Source organism: Podarcis pityusensis (assembly GCF_964106645.2).
Source record: "Podarcis pityusensis genome assembly, chromosome: 8".
In the NCBI taxonomy this organism is placed as follows: Eukaryota; Metazoa; Chordata; class Lepidosauria; order Squamata; family Lacertidae; genus Podarcis; species Podarcis pityusensis.
Genome location: NC_138033.1, coordinates 8447409 through 8470189, shown reverse-complemented (window position 1 = coordinate 8470189; position 22781 = coordinate 8447409). Strand labels below are relative to the sequence as shown.

Here is a 22781-nt window from a genome sequence, read left to right as displayed (position 1 = left end):
ATCTTACTTACACTTTGACGTGCTTTCGAACTGCTAGGCTGGCAGGAGCAGGGACTGAGCAACGGGAGCTCACCCCGTCGCGGGGATTCGAACCGCCAACCTTCTGATCGGCAAGCCCTAGGCTCTGTGGTTTAACCCACAGTGTCACCTGCGTCCCAAGCCATGTTCTAGAACGACATAAAAAGCTCAGCCGACAGTGCACAAGACTCTTAATCTGAGGCTTGCGGGCTTGAGCCCCACATTAGGCAAAAAATCCCTGCATTACAGAGGGTTAGATGCAGTCCCTTCCAACTCTATGATTCTAAGTGGAGCCCTGGCGGACCAGACCAAAGACCAGTCTAGCCCAGGACTCTGTTTCCCAAAGCAGCCAAAGCCTCTGAATAACAGTCCCTGGGGAATCTAAAGGGAAAGAGGGTGGTTTCTGCTTGTGGACTTGCCAAAGGCTGCCCGTATTTAAAGTACATTGACTCCCCTGCCCCAAATCCTGGGATCTGTAGTTTGCTAAGGGTGCCAGGAATTCTAGCTCTTGGGGGGAATGCCCTGGACTAGATGAAGCTCTGGCACAACCCAGGAATGTGCACGGGATGCTCTAATACAGAAAGCCTATCGCCGTCAACACCGTTACGAAGCCAACATACAGTCCAGGTGACTTTGCCGGATTCCCTCCACATCCTCGCCGTGAATGAACCGGTAGCAGCTTTTGCCCACGAGCTCCGAGGGGGTCAAGTCCATATAATCGCTGATCCTTTGTCAGGGGAAGAAAGAGCAAAAAAGGAAGGCAGATTACGGAAGGGCTGAGCAGGAGATCCATTCATTCATACGGGGCCATCTGTGCGTATAGCACCTTACAAGAAAGAGGAGTGACAGAGCCCTGCCCCAAGGAGCTTACAATCCAAACCAGGCAGAGGGAAACAACAGAAGGAACGTGGGTGGGGGAAGGAGGCAGGGAGAGAATATAGGATCAATTACGTGGACTTTGGCTCAGATACAATATGGGTGGGGAGCTGGGGACAGGAGCAGCAAATCCAGAGGCAATAGCAGAAACCAAGGGGGACAGGAGAAATAAAGACAACAGAAAGCCACAACCCTTTGAAGTGCTGTGTGTGTAACTTCGATTTCCAACTCGCTCGGGCACTGTGACTTTTTCAGCCGTCTCTGCCAACAGATGCCCGCGTTCCCCAAGAATGGCACAAAGCAGCCCAGAGGGCTCTGGCAACCCACCTGCTCTCACAGTACACGATCTGCAAGTCCATGTTGACCCGGAAGACAAACATGTGGCACTCGATGCGCACCTCGCTGAGCGTGGAAGGGGGCAGGGTGTGGGCCAGCGCCACCAGCCCCATCACGCGGCCCAGCAGGGAGTGGGCGTGGGAGAAGGAGGGCAGCCGGGGGCGGAGGCGGCCCGTGACGTGGATCACCTGCAGGGGGGAGCAGGAGAAGAGGGTTTGAGGGAGGGGGCACAGACAGGAGAAACTCATCATCATCAGGGGTCAGCAAACTTTTTCAGCAGAGGGCTGGTCCACTGTCCCTCAGACCTTGTGGGGGGCCGGACTATATTTTTTGGGGAGGGAAATGAATGAATTCCTATGCCCCACAACTAACCCAGAGATGCATTTTAAATAAAAGCACACATTCTACTCATGTAAAAACACGCTGATTCCCAAACTGTCTGCGGGCCAGATTTAGAAGGCGATTGGGCCGGATCTGGCCCCTGGGCCTTAGTTTGCCTTCCCATGATCATCATGATCATGATCATCATCATATTATTATTATTATTATTATTATTATTATTATTATTATTATTAACATCACCACCACCATCATCATCATCAAGAATGACGCATAGGAAGTCATTTAAACAAAGTATTAATCTGGAAATAATTGGGATAATTGGAATAAAATTTGGAAAATCAACATAAAATTACAATATAAAAAACACTTAATTTTATATTGTATATACACTTAAATCCATTAATACTAATGAATACAATGGACACTCGGGTTGCGAACGTGATCCGTGCGGGATGCACGTTTGCAACCCACAGCGTTCGCAACCTGTGTCTGCGCATCAGCGGGTTGCGATTCAGCACCTCTGCGCATGCGCAAAGCACGATTTAGCGCTTCTGCACATGCGCGACCGCTGAAACCCAGAAGTAACCCGTGTTGTGTTTGTATGAAGTTCAATAAATATTATTGTGGGAGGGAAAAAGGGGAATTCTGCACTTCCACTCCCCCCACCCCACCCTCCACCGCCACAAGACAGGCTGTCAAGACAGTGCCTCCCCACATAGCCAGACACTGGAGAGACCTGTCAGGAGTAAGCATGGACCAATGGTACCAAATAGTATGGGAAACAGCCCTACTAGAAAAATTAACCAATAAACTGAAACTGACACGGGGACAAATAGAAGAAGAAGCCTTCACCCCGGTACGGCTCCCCTTTATCACATACACAGCCCAACAAGACAACGACAAAAATCCACCAACAGCATACATATCAATATGGCTAACCTGATCCAAAACATCCACCCACCCCACTCACACATGAAAACAAAGACCACCACAGCCAACCACAAATGAACAACCACACCTTAGGCCAGCCCCAACCTCTCTCACCACCAAAGGAACACAAGCGAACAGCAGAGAACCTGCACAAGCAACGCTGACACAAAACCCCATATATAGTAAGTAAAATAGAAACATCGCCACCCGACCTCAACCCCTCTTTCCCCCTTTTCATAGAATCATAGAATCATAGAGTTGGAAGAGACTACAAGGGCCATCGAGTCCAACCCCCTGCCAAGCAGGAAACACCATCAGAGCACTCCTGACATATGGCTGTCAAGCCTCTGCTTAAAGACCTCCAAAGAAGGAGACTCCACCACACTCCTTGGCAGCAAATTCCACTGTCAAACAGCTCTTACTGTCAGGAAGTTCTTCCTAATGTTTAGGTGGAATCTTCTTTCTTGTAGTTTGGATCCATTGCTCCGTGTCCGCTTCTCTGGAGCAGCAGAAAACAACCTTTCTCCCTCCTCTATGTGACATCCTTTTATATATTTGAACATGGCTATCATATCACCCCTTAACCTCCTCTTCTCCAGGCTAAACATGCCCAGCTCCCTTAGCCGTTCCTCCTAAGGCATCGTTTCCAGGCCTTTGACCATTTTGGTTGCCCTCCTCTGGACACATTCCAGTTTGTCAGTGTCCTTCTTGAACTGTGGTGCCCAGAACTGGACACAGTACTCCAGGTGAGGTCTGACCAGAGCAGAATACAATGGCACTATTACTTCCCTTGATCTAGATGCTATACTCCTATTGATGCAGCCCAGAATTGCATTGGCTTTTTTAGCTGCCGCGTCACACTGTTGGCTCATGTCAAGTTTGTGGTCAACCAAGACTCCTAGATCCTCTTCCTAATGTCTCAACAAATGAAACTGATTTGTAAAAATGTTACATGGGGGGAAAAATACGAGAGAGAGACATTACACACGCTTTTGTAAATCAAGAAAATCTTTAATAAATAAATAAAGAGGAAGTAAGACCCACGGCTGGAGTGGGCGTCATTTTACCTTGTAGCCGGAAGTTTTCACATGAAGCCCTCTCTTGGTCAGGGTGGATTTCAGACGGATGAAAAAGGAGCGGTCCAAAACGTCGCCCTCAGCAGGATGGGAGCTGGCTGGATCTAAGATACAGAGACAGGCAGGTGTCACACCTTCAATATTAGGAGCTGTTCCAAGAACATAAGCAGAGCCTGTTGGACTAGGCCAATGGCCCACATAGTCCAGCATTCTGTCCTCACAATGGCCAACCAGCAAGCAGGATTCGTACCTATACAGTAGAGGGACGCGGATGGCGCTGTGGGTTAAACCACAGAGCCTAGGACTTGCCAATCAGAAGGTCGGCGGTTCGAATCCCCGTGACGGGGTGAGCTCCTGTTGCTCGGTCCTTCTCCTGCCAGCCTAGCAGTTCGAAAGCACCCCCTAAGTGCAAGTAGATAAATAGGTACCACTCTGGCGGGAAGGTAAACGGCGTTTCCGTGCGCTGCTCTGGTTCGCCAGAAGCGGCTTAGTCATGCTGGCCACATGACCCGGAAGCTGTACGCCGGCTCCCTCGGCCAGTAAAGCGAGATGAGCGCTGCAACCCCAGAGTCGGCCACAACTGGACCTAACGGTTAGGCGTCCCTTTACCTTTTACCTATACAGTAACCCTTTGAAAAAGTCCAGGAGGATGCCAGCGTGGTTAAACAGCCGTGTCAAGGACACCGTAAATGGTGAGTGGACTTCCTTTTAAGAAGCAGAAGTTTTGCCAAGTTTGGACACATTAGGAACAGGAAACCAGGGAGCCAGAAGATCTTTAGATGACTTTCCATAGGATGGAGAGTTTTGAAGAAGAATGGCGTATTGTATTTGTGCGTTGGCCTTCCCCGTGGAAGATGTCCATATCTGGACTACTGTTTTCGTGCGGGGGGGGGGGGTGAAGAGAAGCGTTTGCAGAGCTATGTCAAATAGAGGTGACAAAGAGTGAACTTTAAGAGCTAATTGACAAATTACAAACTAACAAGAAGTCAGAGCCAGATGGCATTCACCCAAGAGTCCTTAAAGAACTCAAATGCAAAACTGCTGATCTTTTAACATAAATATTCAACGTTAAAAATCAGTTTCCTTCTTCCCAGAGGACTGGAAGAGGTAACCTGAGCGTTTTTAATTTTTTTAAGGAATGAGGTGGGCATTTGCTATTACAGACTCACCCCCTTATTTTTTCTCCTAGGTAAATTTGCAGGGACCATTATTAAAGCTAGTATTTTTAAGTACATGGAAGAACAAGCCATGTTGCGGAAGAATCAGCATGGTTTCTGCAATGGGCGGTCCTGCCTCACTCTAGCCTTTTGTAGTTGTTTGTGTGTCTCAAAAATCACGTGGCCAGGGGTGATCTGGTAGACATGAGAGGTTGGATCAGATGCTAGTCATACTCAGACCCACTCGAATTAATGGGCATGACTAACCTAGATTAATTTCACGGGTCTACTTTGAGCAGAACTTAGCTGGAAACAATCTTATATATCTGAACGTCCCAAAAGCTCATCAATGGCTCTTGAGCGAACTTGGCAGTTATTGGGTAAGAAAGAGATCCTTATATGACTCAGAAACTGGTTGAAGACCGAAGGCAGAGAGTAGGGGTGCAAGAAGAATCAACTTAACTCCTTCACAGATGCTGTGGAATATGTGTGAGGAACAGTGATGTGGCCAAGAGCTACATCAGATTGTTGTTGTTGTTTAGTCGTTTATTCGTATCCGACTCTTCGTGACCCCCTGGACCAGAGCACGCCAGGCACTCCTGTCTTCCACTGCCTCCCACAGTTTGGTCAAACTCATGCTGGTAGCTTCGAGAACACTGTCCAACCATCTCGTCCTCTGTCGTCCCCTTCTCCTTGTGCCCTCCATCTTTCCCAACATCAGGGTCTTTTCCAGGGAGTCTTCTCTTCTCCTGAGGTGGCCAAAGTATTGGAGCCTCAGCTTCAGGATCTGTCCTTCCAGCGAGCACTCAAGGCCTCACCCTAAGAATGGATAGGTTTGATCTTCTTGTAGTCCATAGGACTCTCAAGAGTCTCCCCCAGCACCATAATTCAAAAGCATTGATTCTTTGGCTATCAGCCTTCTTTATGGTCCAGCTCTCACTTCCATACATCACTACTGGGAAAACCATAGCTTTAACTATATGGGTTTTTGTTGGCAAGGTGAGGTCTCTGCTTTTTAAGATGCTGTCTACATCGAACTATTGAAGGTCATAAAAACCAAAATGTGGATTGCACAGCCACGAAGCTCAGCTAGTCACTGCCTCTCTGCCCAGCCTACCTCAGCGGGTTGTTGAGGGGGGGAGAATTATATATAGCACCTTCAGCTCCTTGGAGGAAGAAGGTGGGATACAAATGTAGTGAAGTAAACAAAGGAACCCTAACCTAACCCAACTGTAACGAAACAAGAAACCACAGGAGGCTGCAATCAGGACTCACAGATCAGCCTTCATCAACCTGTTTTGGACCACAACTCCCATCCACTCCCATCAAAGCACAATTTAACCTATGGAACTGCCTGCCACACGAGGAGCTGGTTCCTGGCTTAGCTTTTTAATTGGGGGGGGGGGGAGAGAACCTTGACCAATTATATATATAATTTTAGCATTCTGCAGCTCCAACGCCCTACATAGGACATCAGGTCTAGAAGAAATGTTTTATCTGAGCAACCTGAACTCCTTTCGTTTTCCTTCTCTCGGTTGTGGGGATCCCTGCTTCTCACGTTTATAAAAGCGTCAGCCCTTTCAGCTGTTTTGGACAATTCCCAGCAGCTCCCAGAGTTACACAGCCACATGGGAACTGTAGTCCAAAACAGCTGGAAGGGGGTTGGGTTGGGGTGAAAGCTGTCCTAGAGGAATCTAGCTAGCCAGGCCATATTGAGAACAAGACTGCTGGATGAGACAGACCCCTCATCTGATCCCCCCCCTTTCCTCCCCCCACATTCTTATGAGAACACACTCAGGGGCAGAACGCTGATCTCGTATTCTCTTTTACTTTCCAGCTCGGTATAAATCTTTCACAAGTTCCCTGGATAAAAGCCGAGCAGGCGGATGCCAAACGAGCAGGAAGGAGTCTCGAGATACCGCTTCGCTCCTCTCTCTCTCTCCCTCGGTGTCCTTCGCAGGTGTGCAAGTGGGTGGGGGCAGAGGGCAAACCGGGCACCCGGCGGCAGCCTCTGACCCGCCAGGTCAGCTTGCAGAGAAGCAGCAGGGAAGAGCTACTGGAGACTTGGCGCCTGATCCCGGGCAGCAACGTCCCATCGGCCCAATGGCGCTTGCAGCCAAGCAAGGGCAAAACAGGATCAAAGCAGCACAGGAAAAACAGAGAAAGATGCCTTGTACTGAGGCTGCATCCGTACCATACCTTTAAAGCACTGCGATAGCTCAGTTGGTATAATAATAATAATAATAATAATAATAATAATAATTTATTATTTATACCCCGCCCATCTGGCTGGGTTTCCCCAGCCACTCTGGTTGGCTTCCAACAAAACACTAAAATACAATAACCTATTAAATATTAAAAGCTTCCCTAAACAGGGCTGCCTTCAGATGTCTTCTAAAAGGTTGGTAGTTGTTTTTCTCTTTGACATCTGGTGGGAGGGCGTTCCACAGGGCGGGCGCCACTACTGAGAAGGCCCTCTGCCTGGTTCCCTGTAATTTGGGCTTCTCGCAGCAAGGGAACCGCCAGAAGGCCCTCGGCGCTGGACCTCGGTGTCTGGGCAGAACGATGGGGGTGGAGAGGCTCCTTCAGGTATACTGGGCTGAGGCTTTAGGGCTTTAAAGGTCAGCACCAACACTTTGAATTGGGCTCGGAAACGTACTGGGAGCCAGTGTAGGTCTTTCAAGACCGGTGTTATATGGTCTCGGCGGGCCCCCCCAGTCACCAGTCTAGCTGCCGCATTCTGGATTAGTTGTAGTTTCCGGGTCACCTTCAAAGGTAGCCCCACGTAGAGCGCATTGCAGTAGTCCAAGCATGAGCGTGAGACTCTTCATCTTGTGGGTTCGAGTCCCATGTTGGGCAAAAGATGATCCTAGTGGTCCCTCTACAATTTTGTGACTCTACAATTCCCCTTTGAGCAGTCACGGCTTCCCCCAGAGAATCCTGGGAGCTGTAGTTTGTTCAGGGCACTGAGAATTGTTAGGAGACCCCCCTGCTCCTCTCCCAGAACTACAATTCCCAGAGTTCCCTGGGAGGAGGGATTGATTGTAAGACAATCTGGGAAGTGTAGGAGGGGGAACAGGGTTAAGCCTTAACAGGCAACAGTTCTGAGGTTTCTTTGGCAAAAGCCATGTCTGCTTAGAGCTGAATCACAGCATTTTAAATTTACAGCGTGAATTGCGCCAGAGTCATTTGTTCACCCAGGTCGGTGTTGTCTGCTCTGGCTTTCCCCCAACCTGGCACTCTCCAGGTGTTTTGAACTACAACTCCCATCAGATGCTGCCAGCATGATCCATGGCCTGGGATGCTAGGAATTGTAGTCCAACACATCTGGAGGGCATGGAATTGGCAGCCCTTGGTCCAAAACTGACCGGCAGAACCTCTCCAGGGTTTCAGGCAGGAATCTCTCCCGGGCCTACCTAGAGACACTGGGGTTTGAACCTACGGCCTTCTGCACAAATCGCAGATGCTCTAGCACTGAGCTATGACCCTTGCATGGATTCTCTTCCAGATTTGGGGAAAAGGAGTGAGCTCCACTGTTTGGAAGAGCAGAGGCCTGTTCAGAAGATTCTGTGCCGGCGTTTCTGTTTGCTGTCAAAAATAAATTGGTACTAGATAAATAGACACGTAGCTTTAAAAATTAATCGTGTCGGCTATCTGGGATTCCCCTCCCCCTTTCTTCAAAAGATTTATTCCCCACCAACTCCCTGGGGAGGGAAATGCTGGCCAGTGGTTAGAGCTGGAGGCGTCCACGGGGGAAGGGAGTAGACAGGGGTCACTGTGCTCCAATTATGCACCCAGGTCTCTCCCCCTCTGTCTGTGTTCCGAAAGAGGCTTCCTGGCTGCCTTTGCAGGGTAGAAAGATTCACGATTCCAGCTTCCCACAAGAGTTTTCCTTGGGAGAAAATCCACAGGGGCTGCAAACCCACACAACTGCATGCGATGACGTTTGATCCCAGGAGCCTGAGCTGGAATACTCCAGGTTCAACCATTGCCATGGCCACAAATTCACTCGGTTATAGGCAGGGCCGTCTTACCCATAGGTGCTAGGGGTGCGGGGCACCCAGACGTCGGGCTCTCATTCCGGGGCAGAGATTTGGAGTCCGGGGATTGGGAAGAGCCGACAGCCGCTGCCGAGCAGAGCAGAGCCCATCAGAGCGCCGCAGCTCTTCTGCTGCGGGCAAGTGAGACGCTGAGGCAGCTGGCTGGCTCTGTCCTCCTGCGCACCTGGGATTGGTGGGCCATCGAGAGGCCCACCCAGCGCACACAGTTCACGAGGCACCCAGCTTCACTCAGTCGCCACCTCCGCGGGCCCAACCGTTGTTGCACTGGGCTCTGTTTGCCCACCCCCTCCCCAGGCGCCCGGCCCCAGCCTTGCTCTGTTGCAACCGCCGCCTCGGGCTCCTCTGTTGCTGCTGAGGCTTCGGCAACCTGTACAACCTGGGGGGGGGGGGGCGCCGGGCAGATCTTTGCACCCAGAGCCGCATATGCTTAAGATGGCCCTGGTCATAGGCATGTCCTTAACCTCAGCAGCCCAATCTGCAATGTCAAGGCTGCAGGGGTGGTCTACCTTGCCGGGGTGTTGTAAAGATTGCTGAGCTAATGAAGGTGAAATACTATATAGCCAGTATTATGGAAAAGGAGGAGACTGGGTGATTGGCTGCCAAAGCTGACAAAAAGAGAGAATCAGGTGGGGGTAGGCTGGTTCAGGAGCAAGTTTTAATTCATTTATAAAGGCTAGTCTACACTGGACATTGCACTGGGATGTGGGTGGTGCTGTGGGTTAAACCACAGAGCCTAGGACTTGCCGATCAGAAGGTCGGCGGTTCGAATCCCCGCGACGGGGTGAGCTCCCGTTGCTTGGTCCCGGCTGCTGCCAACCTAGCAGTTCGAAAGCACGTCAAAGTGCAAGTAGATAAATAGGTACCGCTTCAGCGGGAAGGTAAACGGCGTTTCCGTGCACTGCTCTGGTTCGCCAGAAGCGGCTTAGTCATGCCGGCCACATGACCCGGAAGCTGTACGCTGGCTCCCTCGGCCTACAGAGCGAGATGAGCGCCGCAACCCCAGAGTCGGTCACGACTGGACCAAATGGTCAGGGGTCCCTTTACCTTTTACACTGGACATTAAACGGGCTTCAGTCATCATGGCTCTCAGCCAAGAAACCTCTGATGAGAGCCAGAAACGTCAAAACGAAATTCCCTGTTGCTGTTCCTTGTAGCCATGTGCGGTCCCCCCCTTGAAACAGATGGCTTTGTTCTAGCCCTGGAGGCGAGAGGGTACCTCTAAGCATGTGCCAAGTGCCTGTTCCCCATGACCTGAGCAACCACACACAGCTTCCATGCTTGCAATACGCCCATTTCCCGGTGTGCTTGAAGCATGGGCACGCAGGAAAGTAAAAATAACCTGCTGGGTCAGGCCGGCGGCCAGTCGAGTCCACCATCCTGTTTTTGCAGTGGCCAAGCAGAAGCCCGTTATGGGAAACCCGCAAGCAGGATCCGAGCACAAGAGCCCTTTCCCCTCTTGCTGTTACCCAGAAGGCATACCAGATTCAGAGGTCTCCGTCAGCCCAGAAGAGGAGGTGGCAGTGGCCAGGGTGGGCGCTTTCTGTCGCGTCGAGTGAGACGTCTCCGAGGGAGGCTTCAGGCCCAGCTGCTCAGCGACCTCAGGGTGGTCTCCAGGGTGGACGTAATCGAAGATGCTGCTCCCCGTCAGCTCCACCTGGAAGACAAGGAACACCTGGCTGTGTCAGGAACAGGAGCAGGATTTTTCGGGATTCCAAGCCCTCTTGCATTCTGACCCCCTTCTTACTCCTTACCCAGATTGATCAACATCAGGGTGGTCCAACATGTGGCCCTTGAGGCCTTTTTCAGCGGCCCTTGGCAACATTGGACAGCCCTCCATCCCAGCCCTCCGTTCTGCCATTGCACAGCCAGGTAAGCATGGTGCTGGGCTTTCGGAAGGAGGCGTGAGGACTCTGGCAGGGTCCTGGGGTCTGTCCTCCTCCTTCCCAAAACATGGTTAGTGCTTTGCCAGGTCTGGGAAGGAAAAGGGAGGCTTTAGGAACCTGTCAGATCTTTAAAGCCCTAAATGGCCTCGGTCCAGTATACCTGAAGGAGCGTCTCCACCTCCATCGTTCTGCCTGGACGCTGAGGTCCAGCACCGAGGGCCTTCTGGCTGTTCCCTCACTGCGAGAAGCCAAGTTACAGGGAACCAGGCAGAGGGCCTTCTCGGTAGTGGCAGCTGCCCTGTGGAACGCCCTCCCACCAGATGTCAAAGAGATGAACAACTACCAGACTTTTAGATGACATCTGAAGGCAGCCCTCTTTAGGGAAGCTTTTAATGTTTAACAGACTACTGTATTATAATACTTTGTTGGAAGCCGCCCAGAGTGGCTGGGGAAACCCAGCCGGATGGGTGGGGTATAAATAATAAATTATTATTATTATTTGTGCCTCCTTCTCAAAAGGGGGGGGGCACTTGCTTACTTATCTGGCTTTGGGAAGGCAGCAGGAGGGCTGGGGCAGGTGCCCTCAGTTTTGACCTCACTCCCCACCCCTGCACAACAAAGCAGTGTTCTGTGCCGAAGTATTCTTGTGGCCCACTTGATATGAAAAGTTGGACCACCCTGATTTAAACGCTGAAGGTTAACATAGCAAGTTTACACAAATCCCTCTCGCCCGGTGCAACAGATCCTCTTGGATTTTCATAGAAGCACTGCAGTTCTGGGGAGTGTGGGAATCCAGAATTGAATGCAGCACTGGCTTAGGATTCAGCCTCCAGAGAACCCCAGCTTTCGCTTTTTGTTTTGTAAAGAAGGCAAGTTTCTAGTCCTTGTGGCTTGAAAGTCCGCGGGCAACACTCAGCAAAACCAGAGGTGCGGATGAAGGAGGTTTTCAGGGGCCAGGGTGGGGGCTCCAACATCCTGCTTAGTTATTTGTATTATATTTAAAGAGGTATACATTCCTGGTAGTCCTTTGCCTTCTTCCCGGGAGCAGAAGAAACAGGGCGATACAATGCACTAAAAATAAATTATGCAGAACAGGAGGGGCAAAAACTCATTAACAATAATGAGAAGGAGGGGCATACACATTCATGCATGCCCAGAATTTTCTTCCTGCAGAATCTCATTTGCCTTTATTTTATCTTTTTAAAGAGAACAGCAGACTCACTGCTCTGGGTTGAAACAAAACAAATAAAATAAAATAAAAAATAAAAAAATTCCTTCCAGTAGCACCTTAGAGTGAACAGATGTGGCTGTAACGTACAGCCTGGCTATATACAATGGATTGTTCGGTAAGTTTGGGATAGTAGCTAGAAGCATGTAGATACGTTTGACGGTCAGTTGGTTGGTGGTGTCTATACGCCCATAGAAGAAAGGGACGACAGAGGACAAGATGGTTGGACAGTGTTCTCGAAGCTACAAACATGAGTTTGACCAAACTGCGGGAGGCAGTGGAAGACAGGAGTGCCTGGCGTGCTCTGGTCCACGGGGTCACGAAGCGTCAGACACGACTAAACGACTAAACAACAACAACATACGCCTGTCCTGTATTTTTATAGTAGTGTCCAAAAAATGTATTTCTTGCATAGATCGGTTCATTGTTAGGTTGATGGTGGGGTGAAAGTCATTGAATGTCTGGTGGAGGGTGTCCAGGATCTGTTGACCATGTGTCCAGATAATAAAAACATCATCAATGTAACGCAAGTACAAGAGAAGTTTGAGTGGGTAGGAGTTTAGGAAACGTTCTAAATCTGCCATGAAGATGTTGGCATACTGTGGAGCCATGCAGGTGCTCACTGCTGTAGAGGAACAGATCATCACCAAATTTGAAGTGGTGGTGGGAATTTATTAAATTTTTTATTATTGTTTATTTTGTTTTGCTTTGACTACGGCAGACCAACACGGCTACCTACCTGTAACTGCTCTGGGTTGCAATGTGAAGTCGCTGCCTCCAATATTAGACCAATGGCCCGTCTAGACCAGAGCTGTCCAGCCAGACTGGCAGCTGCTCTACCAAGCTCTCAGAGAAAAGAGGCTCCTCCCATCACCTGCCGCTACCTGATCATTTAGCCTGCCAGTGGTGCCACTGGCGATGATCCCTTCTGCCCGCCAACCAGATGCTTTTCTACCTTTAAAAAAGGATCCAGCGTTTGGGGGGGGGGGTCAATCTCCAGGCATTGTAACTCACTCTACGTGGGGCTGCCCTTGAGACTGACCCAGAAACTCCAGCGGGTGCAGAATGCCGCGCCGAGACTCCTTACGGGGTCCTCGCCGCGGGATCACATTCACCCGGTGCTATACCAGCTGCACTGGCTCCCGGTGGAGTACAGGATCAGGTTTAAGGTGCTGGTTTTGACCAGCCCTATACGGCCTAGGATCCTCGTACCTACGGGACCGCCTCTCCTAGTATGTCCCACGGAGGACCTTACGGTCTTCAAACAAAAACATCTTGGAGGTCCTGGGCCACAGAGAGGTTAGGCTGGCCTCAACCAGAGCCAGGGCTTTTTCGGCCGTGGCCCCGATCTGGTGGAGCACTCTGTCACAAGAGACTAGGGCCCTGCGGGTCTTGACATCTTTCCGCAGGGCCTGCAAGACAGAGCTGTTCCACCAGGCCTTTGGCCAAGGCACAGTCTGATGCCCTCCTTTGGTAATCCTCACAGGACTCTAGCCCAATGGTTGCCATTAATTTGATTCTGAATTGATTTTAGAATGTATTTTAATTAATTGATTGTGATTTTATGTGAACTGTGCTACTTTTATTGTTGCTAGCCGCTCTGAGCCCGGCTTTGGCTGGGGAGGGCAGGATATACAGTATTTTTCGCTCTATAAGACGCACCAGACCATAAGACGCGCCTAGTTTTTGGAGGAGGAAACCAAGAAAAAAAATATTCTGAATCTCAGAAGCCAGAACAACAAGAGGGATTGCTGCGCAGCGAAAGCAGCGATCCCTCTTGCTGTTCTGGCTTCTGGGATAGCTGCACAGCCTGCATTCGCTCCATAAGACGCACACACATTTCCCCTTGCTTTTTTGGAGGGAAAAAGTGAGTCTTATAGAGCAAAAAATACGGTAAATAATAATAATAATAATAATAATAATAATTATTATTATTATTATTATTATTATTATTCCTCAATGCACTTGGCAATCAAGCTGCAGCCTTCCTGCCCAGTGCGATGTCCCTTGTTTTGTGGCTCCGCCCTAGATTTTGGGGGAATCTGGGTGTGCCGGCACATCTGCATGCAGGAGGGTCCTACCCTGCGCAAACATAGAGAAGCGGCAGCTGCATTCGGCTGCTGCCCGAAAGGGCCCCCCGCAGAAGCAGCTAGGAGCACACAACCCAGCCGTTTCTGTTAGCCGCCACCCTCTCCCCAGGAATAAAATAAAATAAAAAGGTAGGCCCCCACCTCCGTGACCTCCGAGCCACCCTGCCTGCCGACCCAACAGCACCTCATCAGCATGCAGGCAGCCAAGGAACCATACTGCCTGATTTGAATACTAAAGGTCAGCACTTCGGGTTAACGTTTCCCACATCGTAATGAATTGGGGGGGGGGGGCGGACAGGAGAAAGGGATCAATAAATAATAATGCCGAGGTATCGGCAGGGTCAGGTGCATTCGAAAAGAGCTGCTCCTCATTAAAGATGCACCAGCAAAGGGCAATTTGACTGAAAGAGGCGAGGAAGGCGGAGGAGGAAGGAGGGGGCGGCGGCGGGTAAGGTGGGGGGACACGGAAAGCAGGCCGGAGGAAAGGAAATATATTTGCTGCCCCCTACTGCAGGGTCAAAGACCTCTAAAGAGCTGGGGCTTGTTAGCAACACACCTCTGGCCTGGCTGCTCAATTCTGTACAGCACCTGGCACCGTGTTCCCCAATGGCGACTAGCCACAACAGGGGCGCTCTGCTAATAATAATAATTATTATTCTTATTTATCATTTATACCCCGCCCATCTGGCTGAGTTTCCCCAGCCACTCTGGGCGGCTTCCAATCAAGTGTTAAAAACAATACAGCATTAAATATTAAAAACTTCCCTAAACAGGGCTGCCTTCAGATGTCTTTTAAAGAGAAGATAGCTGCTTATTTCCTTCGCATCTGATGGGAGGGCGTTCCACAGGGCGGGCGCCACCACCGAGAAGGCCCTCTGCCTGGTTCCCTGTAACCTCACTTCTTGCAATGAGGGAACCGCCAGAAGGTCCTCAGTGCTTCCATGGTTGAAGGTGGCAATGCTTCTGAATGCAGAAGGGAAGAGGGCTTGTGTTCGAATCCTGCTTGAAGGGTTTCCCAGAGGCATCTGGTTGGCCAGTGCGAGAACAGGGTGCTGGACTCGTTGGCCTGATCCAGGGGGCGCTTCTTATGTTCTTAAGGATGCATCTCCACAGCAGGAAGACCGCCACAGATTAGATTGCCAAGGGAGGGAAAAACAGGCGATGCGTCCGACCATCACCTCCTGCTTGCATTGTCTTGCTGAGCTGATGGGTTGAGGGCCAGAGAGCAAAGGGCTGGGCCAAGGCTGGCCCAAGACGTTCTGCTGCCAGAGGCAAATGCCCAGATCACACACACACTCCCTCTTCTGTGTGCAGAGTCCGACCGGACTGGGAGTTGCCTCTGACTTCAGCTCTGCCAAGCATCCTCTTCTGCACCTGAGGGCAGCAGGGTAGCTTAAGAGATGCAGAAACAACCTTGTGTCGCACACAACTCTGTTCCCTCCAACGCCTTCAACCAGGCAACTGCTGCCTGAAGCGGCTGTCTCCCACTGCCTAACGGTTGAGCCGGCCCCAAGGAGATGAAGAACCATGTTGGCCAGGCTCAGCCTTAAAGCTGTGGTGTTGGTTGGTTGGTTTTTAAATGTAAAGGCTGAGAAAGGCAGGAATTTGGGGGGAAAGAGTGGGTGGGATTCGAGGGGGGCACAGAGATGACGGAGAGGCGTCTCCAGTGCATTTGAAGCTCCTGTTTGAAGAGGGGAGAAGAATTCGGGGATGCACGAGACCCAGACGAACCGACTCCATTCCAGACCCAGTATGAGAAGGAGCTGCCCAGTAGAGTCCTGATGAAATTTAGAGTGGGATGCAAGAGTCACCTTCCTTCTGCGCACACACACACACACACACAAACAGAGAGAGAGAGAGAGAGTACCTGTCTTCTTTTCCTCTCACCCCCCCCCCCGCCAGTCCCCTCTGCCTTTCTCCTACGGCCTCCGGCAAGGTCTTCTCCATCACAATTTAATGCTATATCAAAGGCTGCCTTCTCCTTGCCCGGGGTTCGCTCCAGTCTGGAATCTTTGCCAGAGAACAGGTTGAAAGTGCCCAGTTTGTAAGTGGGGGCCTCGGGGAGCAAAAATCAGCTTGAAAAGCGGAGCAGTCGCCTTGTCTCTCCCCGCCTCCCCCTCGCCCCACAGCTGTTCTCAGGCACACCCCAACCAGATTGAAGGGAGTTGGGGGGGGGGAAGAGAGAAGGAAAGCACAGGAAGGAAGCCACCCGAAGAAAGAAGGAGTGGGTGGGGATGAACCAGACTCAAGATTCGTAATTTACAACGGCTTCCCCATAATTATTCCGTGTACACTGAAAAAATCCTGAATTCCAGACAATCAGGAGGTGTGCTTTGGCTGGCAGGGTCTCTCAAGATCTTCCCAGCAGAGTATTCCCAGGACCAAAATAGGAATACGCCCCGTGCACATGGGCATTCGTTCTGCCACCCTTCCCTGCATGGGGGAAGATAAGGCCTGATTCTGACCCAGTTGCCTCAATGGTATATTTTCCGGAGAAAAGCAACCCACACCATTTCGCAGCCAGCATGAAGTCCGAACGGCGCTGCAAGCTCTTGGCCTCCGTTCAAAACTCTTATTTGAAGAGTTTGGTTCCTGGCAGGTAAGAGCAAAGGATTCTGGGGGCTGGAACACGGCCGCCTAAATTCCAGCACCTGAGTTGGGTTTGTGGCAAACAAGCGGGGTTCAGATGCCAACTCTGGGAGGTGGGTGGCACAAAAGCCAGATTTCCCCTAGGATGAACTGGGTCTTCTTCGCTCGAGGCGCCCACCCCCTTCTCTGCCTCAGTTTCCCTTCCTGCATAGCTGGAATCCTCGGGAATAAGAGGAATCGGTTGCCAGCATCCTCTTTCTCCTCCTCCGAAAGGGATATGTGCTGATGGAACGAGGCAGCTGTCACTCACGCTGCACAAACTGCCGTTCCTGGGCCCGGCGCCAGCCGACTGACACCTCCTAACAACAGGGCTCTCCACTGGGGGGGGGGCTGGTCCCTTGCCTCCCCTTACCCCTTCATCCAGCTCTAATTGCTTAAGGGGAAATGGAAAGTTGAAAGGCAAAAGAGGTCTCGTTCGGCACTGCGCGGAGCGAAATTGGCGCTATTGATTGGTCGGGGCCGGAGCACGTTCCCCTCTGCTGATATTCAAATCCCGCCGTCAGCCCCCTGCTTTCACATTCTTGCCTTGTTGTCAAGGTGAAAATGAAAAATAAGAAAGCTTAAAAAGAAGAGGGAAAGCTTGCGGGGTGTTATGTTGAGCGTTGAGCGACTTTCGTGCGCAGGAAACGGGGCTTGTCTCTCAGGAGAAATGGCCATGATCGTTTTACGATTCGCTTTACGAATCTGCAGCTCTTCTGCTGCTTTTATGGATGATTCCTTCACAAGAGGCTAGAGGGGGGGAGCGAAGACTTGGTTGCAACCTTTCGTCTCTGTCCCAACTCTCGAGAAGGGAAGCAGGGTCGTGCCATCGACTGTGCTCACAAACCGGCTCCTTTCGCTGTCGGCTCCCCAGGAGCACAGTTCCCTTCTCAGCTACTTGCTACAAGAGATTTGAAACTCGAAGAGCCAAGCTCGCTTTCTCCCCTCCTCCCTCCTCCTCGCCTTTTCCTTTCGTGCCACGTATTTTCAGGCTGCAAGCTGTGGGAGGTGCGGGGTCCTTTTTGGCCGAAGGGCCGAACAAAAAACGCTTTAAACAAACGCGTAAATGACACTGGGTGGAATCAGCTTGCCACCCCCCAAAAAACCTGGGACAATGCAAAAATCAAAAATTGTTTACTGCTGCGAGGTCACTCAGCAAGCAGCGTGGCACCTGGGACAACAGTGGGAGTCCCGGCAATGGCAGGCAGATGTTTTTGAGGGTACAAATAGGGACACGGATGGCACAGGTGGCGCTGTGGGTTAAACCACAGAGCCTAGGACTTGCCGACCAGAAGGTCAGCGGTTCGAATCTCCGCGACAGGGTGAGCTCCCGTTGCTTGGTCCCTGCTCCTGCCAACCTAGCAGTTTGAAAGCACGTCAAAGTGCAAGTAGATAAATAGGTACCGCTCCGGCAGGAAGGTAAATGGCGTTTCCGTGCACTGCTCTGGTTCGCCAGAAGCGGCTTCGTCATGCTGGCCACATGACCCGGAAGCTGAACGCCGGCTCCCTTGGCTAATAAAGCGAGATGAGCGCCACAACCCCAGAGTCGGCCACGACTGGACCTAATGGTCAGGGGTCCCTTTACCTTTACCTTCCCTTAGGGCAAACCACCTTTAACAGGGTGCTTTGCAAGGAAGATGCAGGCTGGGTGTGTGGAATCTGGGTTTTACAATTTGCTCCCGACTTCCTCCTCCCCAAGGTCTCCTGGAAAACATGCGCATGTTGGGATATGGCAGGGGACGACAACGCTCTTCTCTTCTCCCTCTCTCCTAGCTGCAACCCATCAATCGCAGCTCAGAAGGAAGGCCGATCATCAATTATCAGACAAAGCATGTTTAAATTGCATCGTTTGTAGCAGAGATAATTACCACGATTAATTATTCATGCGGCAAGGACTGTGAAGTGTTTATGGGGGGGGGCTGGAAATCGGCAGGCCAGGAAGGGGAGCGATGTTCTCTGTTGGGAGGTGGGACACGGAACGCTAACAAGCACGGGGAGAGCACACCTCGCCAGGAGGCAAAGGGTGACGCTGGGGCCGGGCGAAGCCTTCGGCTCAGAAGTTTCTCATGCAGCCAGGCCCAAGGAAACATCCTGTGGAACTTGGGAGCTCGCACTCTGAAGCTTGAGCACACAAAGGCAGCCCAATTTAAGGGAGAAAGAGAGAGGGAGAGGTCCCAATGCACCACACTCTCATGGATCAAAGAATTATAGTGTTGGAAGGGAACCCTGAATGCCATCTAGTCCAACCCCCTGCAACGCAAGAATATGAAGCTGTCCCTTACAGGGATCACAGACATACATCTGAAGGCAGCCCTGTTTAGGGAAGTTTTTAATGACTGGTGTTTTATTGCATTTTTAATCTTTGTTGCAAGCCGCCCAGAGTGGCTGGGGAAACCCAGCCAGATGGGTGGGGTAGAAATAAATTATTATTATTATTATTATTATTATTATTATTATTATTATTATCATCATCATCATCATCATCATCATCCTTGCGAAACTAAGGGCATTTCCAAACCGCCCAGTTTGTTGAGCATTCATCCATATTGGTTTGCAGGGAGATCCGCTACATTGGCTATTTATTGAGCAATCATTCTGATTTCTTTGCAAGCGGAGAGTTAAACTGCTGCTGCATCACAGCAAGCATTATCCCACACTTTCCCATGCACCTGCCTTTAGGCGTCATTCTGGGTAGCTGAGATCATATCTCACTGCATTTTAGAAACTGTATTCGTATGTATACATTTCTTTGCCAGATTAAAGTTGCATTCTTACTCATTGTACACATTTCAGCAGCGTTTTATTGTCCATTTTGGGGGGCTCTTGCCCAATCCTGTTCACCCTCCCAGAATCACTTGTGGAGTCCCAGATCTCTGGCCACCAGATGTTTTTGAGCGCAACTGTGCTGGCTGGGACGGATGAGAATTGCCGTCCAAAACAGCTTGTAGGAGTGCAAATATGCAGAGATGTAGTGATCAGGTGGAATTGCTATGAGGAATTATAACAGATATAGAGTAAGCCATCTGTGTCAGCAATGAAAGCATTGCGTTGACTGGGTTTAAACTATTTTGATATGATTCTTGATCAATCTACACCTCTGCAACTCTGGCCATTTCCTCTACTGCCCATTTCTCTTGTCACGTACACAGCCCAGTTGCTTAGACAGGCAGGCGTCCTGGGTCCTCAAAGATAGTGGGCAAGTTTCTTTGATGTATATTAATCTTACGATGTTAATCTTAGGGCCAGGAAGCAGATCTCACATTAAGGGGATAATGGTCACTGTCCTCCTGGCCATCCTTCTTATCATGTGTATTGCTTGTTTATTACCTCCGGGGTTGCCAGATGCTCTTCTTTGTCGTTCTGTTCTTTGTTTACCCCAGAAATATTTGTGCTTAATTAGTTTTAGTAGTTTAACTTCTCCCCACGTGGGTTTGTGGAAATGCTCAGAAGAAATCTGATTGGTTCTTACGAACACTCTGTAAAAAGTTTTTTTTGTGAATAAAAACGGCCTGGGCCAGGGGTTGCACAGAGAGACACAATTATACGCACCCTTCCCAGAGTCTTGCTGGTTCAAGTCTCTGTGTGTATTCTTATTAATCAGAGTTCAATCCTTCCTTTACTTTGCAAACGCAACACAGCTGGAGGGCACCAGGTTGACAAAGGCTGCTCTAGCACATCTGGTCTCAACCTCCTAAGCTAAACAAGTCAACTTCCTTTATGCATGGGCAAAAAGGACTGTCCTCATGAGGACTACACACATGCGCTCTCTCTCCCTATTAAAATGGCAGCAGAGGTTCTCAGAAGTCTGCAAGAGCTCCCAGCTTTGCATGCTTAGAGAATACCATAGTAAGCAAATTATGGGTTGGCTGCAACCATTCCTGCCCATTCCAGCTGCCCAACGGTATCTGGCTGCAGCCCGCAAAGTATTTGGGAGCCTGCAGATTCTCCACCTTGCAGACGCTGCAGAGAATAATCTTGCCTGTTCCCAGCGCAACCCCCACCCGGCTGCATAATACTCATGCGCTATACATCTGGCCGCATGAGTGGGGTTTTCCCCCCTCTTTTATTTCCAGTCTGTGCATGTATTATTCACGTTTTAGCACACAGCTCACACAGCTCCTACCTGCGAGAGCCCAAGGTAAATAGACACCGTCTCGGAGATGTAAAGGAATTTTCCCTCCTGGTTCAGTGCAAACACAAACCCATCCAGAGACTGTGGAGAGAGAGAGAGAACACAGAAACAACATTTATATTATATAGATGTGTTTCCCCACCCCCCACTCCAAATAATACAGGCCGGTGCTTTTGTCAAGCAGAGGGGGGAAAGGTGGAAAGAAAGTTATGTGTCACACCAGCACAGCTAGTCCAGGTGTAGGGAAGATTCCAAAATTAGTATTATTATTTTATTTATTAGATTTGTATACAGTGGTACCTCGGGTTAAGTACTTAATTTGTTCCGGAGGTCCGTTCTTAACCTGAAACTGTACTTAACCTGAAGCACCACTTTAGCTAATTGGGGTCTCCCGCTGCCGCCGCGCTGCCGGACCATGATTTCTGTTCTCATCCTGAAGCAAAGTTCTTAACCTGAAGCACTATTTCTGGGTTAGCGGAGTCTGTAACCTGAAGCGTATGTAACCTGAAGCGTATGTAACCCAAGGTACCACTGTACTGCCCTTCATCCGAAGATCACAGGGTGGTTCACAGCATAAAACCTCGCTGCAAAACTCCCAGGGCATCATGTCATAGGGACTAGAAACTCTACCCCAAATCAAACCTTGGTAAATCCAGTTCCTAATTTGGTTTAGTGCCCAAACAGATCCAGGGTAGCAACCCAATGCACTAAAAATAGGGCAGCAGGCTTTAAAACGATTGATCAGCGCAGATATTAGCTGCAGCTTAAAATGAGCCCATTGATTAATTAATGGGTAAGACTGGATCTCGCCAGCTTCCAAGCTGGATGGCGAACAAAAAATTGCAGAAGGCCTTTTCCTTCCTTCTTTTTTTTTTTTAAAATATATAAACTGTTATCTGCCTCACATTCAAAGATGGGGAGGGGTCTCTCTCCTCCTCCAGGGATTTTTTTGCAACATGCAAACAGTGTTAGAAACTCAGCAATATAAGCCAGCCTCTAAATGGCACCTTAAACCTAGGTTGCGGTTGCCACAAAGGAATATCTACTTGCAAGGGGTTTGGACTAGATGATTCTCAGGGTCCCTTCCAAAGCTACCATTTTACAATTCTATGATCTCTGCTACATAGCTTGACTGTAGCTTGCTCTTACAACAATTCACTTGTCCCTGTATGCAAGGAGTAGAGACACACCCCATGGAAACGGAACTGGTATTAACTTTAATACCAGTTCCATTTCCATGGGATGTGAAGGAAATCAGCCCTGAGTGCTCACTGGAAGGACAGATCGTGAAGCTGAGGCTCCAGTACTTTGGCCACCTCATGAGAAGAGAAGACTCCCTGGAAAAGACCCTGAAGTTGGGAAAGATGGAGGGCAGAAGGAGAAGGGGACGACAGAGGATGAGATGGTTGGACAGTGTTCTCGAAGCTACCAGCATGAGTTTGATCAAACTGCGGGAGGCAGTGGAAGACAGGAGTGCCTGGCGTGCTCTGGTCCAGGGGGTCACAAAGAGTTGGACACGACTAAACGACTAAACAACAACAACATAGACTAAGGCAGAGGTTTTTAAACTGTGGTGATCAGCCTGGCACCCAGCAATCTCCACGCATCCCCAACTGGACCCGCACCAGTAGCAAAACACACCTGACGCCCTGGGGGATTTTGAACACTGCAAATATGCAAACATATTTAAGTTCAGATCAAGTAAGCAAAATGGGGGTGGGGATAAATTAATTTACAACAGGAAGCACCTTCAGATTGGCTGGCAGCCCATGTTAAAGACGTACCGTACTTTTCCGTGTATAAGATGAGGTTTTTTTTTTACTCCAAAATAGTGTTAAAAAATGGGGGGTTGTCTTATACACGGAGCATGGGTAGGGAGGACATGTGACTGCCACGAGCTGCAGATTGTCATAGGCAATTTGCCTGGCGATTGGTGGCTGTGGCAAAGGCTGGTTTGTATTGGCTGCTGCTGCGGCAGTTGTGCATGCGATTGTCAGCCACTGCTGGAAATCGGGCAGCCGCTT

General features: G+C 50.0%; 1 protein-coding gene across 3 annotated transcripts in view; it reads right to left on the bottom strand.

The window, feature by feature from the left end:
- NPAS1 (neuronal PAS domain protein 1) overlaps positions 1 to 22781 on the bottom strand; it is a 100922-nt gene that overhangs the window by 11248 nt on the left and 66893 nt on the right. For all 3 annotated transcript variants that reach the window (XM_081018689.1, XM_081018688.1, XM_081018690.1), the window contains exons 5-9: positions 20749 to 20838; positions 10276 to 10450; positions 3570 to 3682; positions 1222 to 1418; positions 639 to 745 (exon numbers count right to left, since the gene is read on the bottom strand). In XM_081018689.1, the coding sequence (XP_080874815.1) occupies positions 639 to 745; positions 1222 to 1418; positions 3570 to 3682; positions 10276 to 10450; positions 20749 to 20838 (682 nt within the window). The remainder of the gene's footprint in view (positions 1 to 638; positions 746 to 1221; positions 1419 to 3569; positions 3683 to 10275; positions 10451 to 20748; positions 20839 to 22781) is intronic.